Source organism: Solanum stenotomum, chromosome 6, assembly GCF_019186545.1.
Source record: "Solanum stenotomum isolate F172 chromosome 6, ASM1918654v1, whole genome shotgun sequence".
In the NCBI taxonomy this organism is placed as follows: Eukaryota; Viridiplantae; Streptophyta; class Magnoliopsida; order Solanales; family Solanaceae; genus Solanum; species Solanum stenotomum.
This window is the reverse complement of record NC_064287.1, coordinates 16,547,743-16,555,878: the sequence shown is the minus strand read 5'-3', so window position 1 is coordinate 16,555,878 and position 8,136 is coordinate 16,547,743. Positions and strand designations below refer to the sequence as shown.

Genomic DNA, 8,136 nt, shown 5'->3' with positions numbered 1-8,136 from the left:
TCATGATGTTCAGAGGCATATGCACTATGCAGGAGGGGGTCACCGGGTTCACGTGAACCCATGCTGCCCTCTCAAAATCATATATAGTTGTGTTATATTTTAAAACGTTTTGTTAAATATAGATGTGTGAATCCACAATTGAAGTATCATATAACGCGACGGTGACAGGGTGCACCTCTCAGAGAGGTTAGAAAGTTGAATTTTATATCTATCTTGTTTTATTTTTCTTTCTAAAATTGGGTAACACCTCTTTAAGTGGTTATTGATAGCACTTTTGGTGTTTTATTTAATTAAACATTTCAATTTTGGACCTATAATTTTAAAATTTCAATTGTTTTTAATAATAAGAACCTAAATATCAAACCGATTAGATCCATATTTCCATAATAATGCACCCATCATCTCAAAATCTTGAATACGTCTCTGAATTTGATTTTGATAATGATATGATGATTAGAATGGTTATTCAAATGATCAAAGGCTTATTGATATATTCAAGATGAGGTTAGACAAGTGATAATTATGGCCAGAAGGGAAGATTTCAATTTCTTCACACTACATGAAAAAGAAAATCAATTGTCGATCTTTTAGCTAATTATTAACTCAACAGTTTATAATGGATAATGTAAAAAAATTGATAATCTATAAATTGTAGTAGTATATAACTATAATTTTAATAGGTAAAAGTAACTTGTGATAGCGTGCAATTTGTTTTTACACTATTATATATAACTTAAATTCTATTAAAAAGAAGAAGATGAAGAGCGTTTGAATTGACTTAAAAAGTAATTTTTAAGTGAAAAATAAAAAGTCAAACTTAAATGACTTTCAAGTCAAAAAATAGAAAGTAGAAAATAACTTTCTTATTATACAACTCATGGAGAATATTGAACACAAATTTATTAATCAACACACGTCTAAAATAGTAAAAAACCAAATAAATTGAAATGGAGAGCAACAAATAAAAAAGAGAAAGAAAGATGAAATAAGATAATGTTTGACATTTGTTGCTATAACAAGCGTCTGCTGTATGCAGTCTTGGTGGATCACGGCTTGTGGTGGTGAGGGTAGAGTCGAACGGGGAGTCCCTTGGCCGGAATGGGCATTGGATTGACTATGATTTTCTCATCTGGAATAATTTTTTCAAACTTGAACCTCTTAACAAGATGGTGCATGAAAACAAGAATTTCTAAACGAGCATATTCTTTTCCTGGACACATTCTTGGTCCTCCACCAAAAGGTACAAATGTGTATGGAGCTGGTCCACTTCCTTCAAATCTTGATGGGTCAAATTTCTCTGGATCTGGAAAATATTCTCCACTCTTATGTGTAGAATTTGCACTCCAATATATCTACATATATAAATTTTTATTAATCATCAAACTATACATATATCAGACTCGAAAGTTTTATGCACTAACAATGTATATATGTATATTTACCTTCCATCCTTTAGGAATAGAGAAACCATTGAAGATGAAATCAGAAAGGGCTTCCCTAAAAGCACCTTGGAGAGGTGGTGCAAGTCTTAAAACTTCACATGCCACATTCCATGAATATTTCATCTTTTGAATGTCTTCCCATCTCAATAATTCCCCTGGACCCTTTGATTTGGCTATCTCCATTTGCTCTATAACAAAACAAATATTTGTAAAAACAAATAAATAATAACACCTTCATTCATTATGTGAAGGCGGGATGCATGACGTCATTTGAGTTAATAATTAATTAATTACCTGTGTAAACTCGTTGATAAATATGTGGAAGCTCAGCAAGATACTTAACTATGAAAGCACAAGCAGAACTAGCAGTATCATGTCCACCAATCAACAAGCCTAATATTTTATCAGCAATATCTAAGTCCCCCATAAATTTCCCATTTTCATCACATGTTAACAACATATGTGACAATATATCTTGTGTTGATGATGCTTTCCCCTCACCTAAATCAATCTTCCTTTGTTTTATAATCCTCACTAACTCTTTCCTAATAAAATTTGAAGCCTTAATTGCGCGATTGAATGGTGTTCCAGGCAAATCTATAGGTATTGAAATCAATCCAGAAGCCAAAACATCGAAAGGGTCAGCAAATTTTGCGACATGGTTAGGATCCTCCACGCTTAAAAACAATCGACACGCTAACCAAAAAGTATAACGTTTTGTTAATGGGAAAACGACAACTTGTTCTTTATTTTCCCATCCGGAAGCAAAGTGACGTTGGGTTATGTGGTCCATAATCCCAACGTAACGTTGCAATGCTTCAGGTTTGAAGAAATTAGGAAGCATTTTTCTCATTTTTATAGCTTCTTCTTTCGAAGATGTTTGTGTTGAAGATGGAAACACTTTGTTCACTGAATTTGGCCACCATGCTTGTACTAACTTGTTTTCGTTGGAAAACAAGAATTTGTTGCCTGATGCACCACAAAACACCGCAGCTTCTTCACCTAGAAGGTGAGTTTTGAACACACTAGATGAGTACTTAACCACACGATCAAAGATGAATTTTTCAGGGTGGCCTTTCCAACCAGTGGAGAGAAACTCGAGGCTCTCTCCAAATACAGGCCACCCTGTTTTGCCCGGAGGAAGTCCTTCTCCGGATTTGTTCTTGTACAAGAGCAAGAGGGAAACCAAAAAGACAAATACACAAACAAGAGAGACATACAGGAACTCCATATTAACAAATAATATAACTTGTCACACAATTTTACAAGAAATGCTCTTTGTGTGACTTGTTTTCTTGATGGGAAAAACTAAGGGAGTATATATAGGCATGTATAAAATGTGAGGTTCACATATTTTTTATTTTATTAATTATAGTGGAGGTAGTGGGTGAGCCATTGAATAAATATCTCACTTTTGAAGTCAAAATGCATAGAACAATTTTGGCATAAATTAATTATGTAGACCCAAATTAGTGTAAATGGGTTGGTGTAAAATCCTCAATGGAATAGCGCTTGTAATATGCGCTTAATCATAATAAAAATATTACTTTTCGTCCCTTTTTATATGTCACCTTTTTTCTTTGCACTTACATTAAAAAAATGATGTAATTTTACCCTTCTACCCTTATTTAATGTTTTCTTAAGTCAACTTTATAATAAATGATGAATACATTTTCAAGATTAATTAACTACTCTATCAAGGGTATAATAGGTAAAATATGGTAATTTATGCATAAATTTTATAAAATGACAAGTATTGTGGTCCAGCTATTTATAAAAATGAATGACATATATAAAGAGACAGAGGGAGTGTAGTTCATGGGAATTTAACGGTCACAAATTGTAAAATACTAAATAATCTATGATGAATTTCAGACATGGTGATTTATTATATCTATAAGTACCATATATATATATATATATATATTATGTCATATTCTTCTTTTTAGCTATTTAAAAAAATGTCTTTTTTTGTAATTAATTAGAGATAATTTAATTTAAAATTTTCTCTTTCACCCTTTATGAAATAATTACCACCACAAGAATAATTAAAGGCAATTAAAGATCAAGATTTTCAAATTAAAAAAATCTCTTAAATATCATGTCGAATTAAATAATGTAATGCAAATTAAAATTGAGAAAGCGTATATTATCTCATCAACCAACAACACAACACCATAAAAAGTTAAATCGAATGTTTTTGCAAATTAGTCCTCAACAATCTTTGGGAAATGTTTATACTCATTTCCTCTTCATTGAATGCATCTTAGAATATATATTTACAAAATTAATTAATCAAATTCTTATATTAGTAAGGGAAATCTATGTATATCATAACTTTTTTTTAATATATTATTACTTTATATCAAGTTTTTAATGCTTATTTCACGTTTAGATTTAAAAAGATTGATCCTTAAGTTGGGTCTGGGTCAAATAAAAAATGTACACAGAAGAGAAAAGGTAAAAAGTAGATTATAAGAAATTGTAAAAAGCTAAATCACCTTCTAAAGTGGTAAAATCATTCAACCAAGTGACAAGTAGAATTAATGCTCATGCTACTAGTAAATTTCTTATTGTTTTCTAGTCAAATCGTATATTGGTGGCTGTGGAGTTTTACCTAAACTTTTTGTATTTTAATGTTACTAATATAATTAAATAGTAGGAAAACTTTGGAGTTTTACCTAATAAATACTACAAAGTGACATCTAAACTTTTGGGCATTCACAATACTTCAAAGTCATTTATATTACTCTCCACGTCCATGTATATTTCTTCATGTTTGACTTAACACATTTTAAAAAAACAATGAATAAAATGATAATTTTACTATATCACTCCTAATTATTATATATTAACAAATGAATTGGAAATTATACTTAACAATAAGGATAAAATAGATATAAAAATATAAATTATATTTTAATTTTAAAAATAAATATTTATTTTTAATATATTGAACAAAGAAAGAGTAAGGCATATACTAGTTTCTCTACGCACTCTTCAATCATTAACAAATTAAAGGTAAACTCGAAACATGTGATATAATTATTGATAATATTTTAAAAAGATTCATAGTATACATAATTTGAATGGGAGTTATCTTTTAAAAAATATACAGGATGTTAAAAGGTTAATTGTGAATTTTGGAAAATTGCTGGCCAGTAACAAGTAATCCATTCTATTGTTTCATATATGACTTTATAAAGATTCTTAGTCTTGTATTTTTGTGGTTTTGTGAAACAACAAAATAGAGTATCATTAAAATAAAAGGAGAGTATCTTTTCCTACCACCGCCTATTGAGTACACACATTTTTTAAATGTTTTTTCACTCGATGTTTGGTACTCGCATTAGAGCAATATGATCCATTTTGGGAGAATTGATCCCTACTAAATTTTTTTTCATATTCAGGATTCAAATCCAAGACCCTTGACAACAAAAGCAACAGTCACATCCACTGCGCTCAACCCTTTAGTGGGTAACCCACAAAATTCGGTAAATTTTGACGAAAAGTTTGTAGCAGTATTAGGTTAGGTTTAATAAATGGTACTCATTAGGATCCTATATATTTGTCACTTTCGTTAAAAGTAATTGTTATTTATAAAATCAAGAAATAATTAATTAGTTATTTTTTTCTCCAATTTAGATCCCATTTGTTTGGGTGTACAATATTGTATTTTCAAAATGTATTCATAAGTTATTATATTTCGATACTGTATCTGCCAATGGATTTAATGCGAAAGGCTTCACCAATATTTTGTGTTTTGTTCATGACTTCCTATCTCAAGGCTAGTCTATATTTAACATTGCAAACTTAACATAAACTTCTATTTGAATGACAAGAAAATATGAATGACGTTAAAGATGAAATATTTATTATTGTTGGTAATTTTGTTATTTGTTTCAATGGACTTCTAAAGTTTGTGTAATTAATGTCATTTGAAAATTGTTGCTCCCTCTGTTTAAAAAAAGAATGAGTTGTTTTGACTTGACACATAGTTTAATTAAGAAAAAAAAATAGATCTTGTGATCTTAAATTAAAGCCATGTAAAATGTACAAAAATGCTCTTTGATTTTGCAGTCTTCAACATGTCATGTGAAAAGTTGGATTTAAAGTATTGCCAACAAATAAAGGATTATTCTTTTTAAAAGAAACCAAAAAGAAAAGTAGGTTATTCTTGTTGAAACGGATAGAATATATTTCTTACAAGCTTAATATTTCATTAAAAGAATTTTTGTTGTGTTAAATTCTAACATGTTATGTGGATTACTCAAACCCAATCATTGGTAGTATTTTTACTTTTTTAGTAATTAAATAAAAATAATACGATAATAGCTACTGTCAATGCGAGATGTTAAATTGCTAAAATTAGCAATGTACAAAGTTGCCATCAAATGCACCATGACTTTGGCCCTAGGCCCTAGCACAATTTGGTCTCATTTGATTTATGTTCACTACATCTAACTGTAATAGTTTTTCCACTTTAAAATCTAGGGAAAAGAGGGATTTTTTTTCCACAAAGAATGTGGGCAATAGGTTTGGGATATATTTCTAAATATATTGTATTTTTTTTGCTAAATAGCGGAAGGATTTTATTTAGTTAATAATATGTTCAACCATACAAAAGTGGAACTAGTCTATGAGTTACAGTTCCAATCACATCTCTTTCTAATGCATCTACTGCTGGTGAAGGAGATGCTTCAAAAACCAAAGTTTGATTGTTGATCATATATGGATCCTTCGTTTCTCTTCTGTATTTGGCTAGTAGGTCTGCTATTGCATTAGCCTCCTTCGGAATGTGCTTCAGGGACGATCCCTCTAGTTGGAGGAGTAGCGATCTGCAAACAACGAAAATATGTGAGTATATAAGATTATTGCTATATAGAGTGTTAAGTAATACCTGCGAGTCTGTTTTCACCAGCAGATGTTTTAAGTTCTTACTTTTCAGTAGATTCAGACCATGTAGCAAGGCTAGAACTTCTGCATGTAGGGCATTTCTTGCTATGATTTTGCATGTGAATCCCACGATCCATGTTCCTAGATGATCTCTAATTACTCCTCCAGTTCCACCATTAGAGGAGTTTGGTTCATATGAGCCATCAATGTTTAGTTTGTATTTTCCATCTGGTGGTTTGTGTCAAGATACAAGAACCATATGTCTAGGGACTTTTTTCGGAGGGATTTGGTTTAAGTGAAAGTATTCCATGGCTTGGAATGAAAAGTTATTAATAGTATTAGTAGACCTGCTAATATTTAAATTTTTATAAAGTTTACTATTTCTATTTTTCCAAATATTCCAAAGAATAATTGGAACTAGAGTAGCGGTAGGAACCCGGTGGTGCTTGTTTATGGTTACGAAACTTTTTGTGGTACACAGTTGATGAATTTCTGTATGGAGGTCATGGGAGGTGATACTTATGCTATAGTTTTTCCAGATGTGTTTAGCATCCGGGCAGTTTAAAAGAATATGATTCGTGTTTTCCTCCATGACAAGACAGGATGCACAATTTCTGGATGTAGTAATGTTTCTGTTGTAAAGGGCTACAGAAATAGGGAGCTTATGAGTTAGGAGGAGCAACATGAAATTTTTTATTTTAATGAAAGCATTTATCCTCCACACCCATACATAATTACAATTTGTCTTTATGGTAGTTTCATAGTTAGGTTTGAGAAATGCTAAGTAGGCACTTTTTGTGTTAAAATAACCATCATTGCTCTTGTTCCCGTAGAAGGTGTCTGGCTTGGAGCTTGATGTTTGTAAGTAAGTGTTTTCTATGGTTATTTTGACGTTATTAGGGATTTCAAAGGATAAACAAGAGTAATCCTAGTTGTTATTCTTGATGCAGTTTTTTAGGACCATCTTAGTTTCAGTTTCAGTGGTCGGTCCTTAGATCAGTTGTCGTAGGGAGTATGTTGTATCTATCCAGTTGTCTTCCCAGATGCGAATTTTTTCCCCATTACCCACATTCCAAGAGATGTTTTTTTGGAATAGTGGGTAGGCTCTTACGAGACTTTTCCATATATAAGAGTCTTGAGGGTAACATTTCAAGTTAGTCATTTGGCTTCTGTTCAAGTATTTATTCTTGAGAACCTCAGCCCAAAGGTGATTATTAATTTTTAAGAATCTCCAGATAAGACTTGCTAACAAAGCAAAGTTTTTTCCATTAGTTTTTTGAATTCCTAGACCACTATTTTCAATAGGGGAAGTTACTAGTTCCCAGTTTGCAAGATGCATTTTTCTTTTCCCTTGTGTTGATCCCCAAAGAAAGTTTCTTTGTATGCGGTCGATGTGACTACGGATCACTTGGGGGATTGAGTTACATTGCATTGCATAGGTAGGAATAGAGGCTAGGACTGATTTGAACTAGTGTTGTTCTTCCTGCTAAGGTTAGGAATCGAGTTTTCATCCTCTTAACTTGTTGTTCATGTGGTCAATCATGTATTGATAGTCTGTGCTCTTAGGATGGTAGTTTGTTATGGGGATTCCAAGGTATTTACCTATCTTTTCTTTTTGGCGAATGCTCATAGCCATAGAGAGTTGGTTCTTCTCTTCTAGGCTGATGTTGACTGAGAAGATAATAGACGATTTGTTAAAATTATTTTTTTGCCTTGATTGTTTTGCTAGTGTATTGAAGATTTGTATAATGGTGGTGATGTTTGTGGTGTCAACCTTTGCTAATAGAATAATGTCATC

General features: G+C 31.6%; 1 protein-coding gene across 1 annotated transcript; it reads right to left on the bottom strand.

The window, feature by feature from the left end:
• Positions 1 to 773: 773 nt before the first annotated feature.
• LOC125869360 (beta-amyrin 28-monooxygenase) lies at positions 774 to 2,725 on the bottom strand. The gene is made up of 3 exons (XM_049549938.1): positions 1,737 to 2,725; positions 1,443 to 1,630; positions 774 to 1,352 (listed from the first exon to the last, which is right to left on the bottom strand). Exons 1-3 carry the CDS (start codon positions 2,671 to 2,673, stop codon positions 1,047 to 1,049), a joined length of 1,431 nt encoding a protein of 476 aa, XP_049405895.1. The 5' UTR covers positions 2,674 to 2,725; the 3' UTR covers positions 774 to 1,046.
• Between the last annotated feature and the right edge of the window lie 5,411 nt (positions 2,726 to 8,136).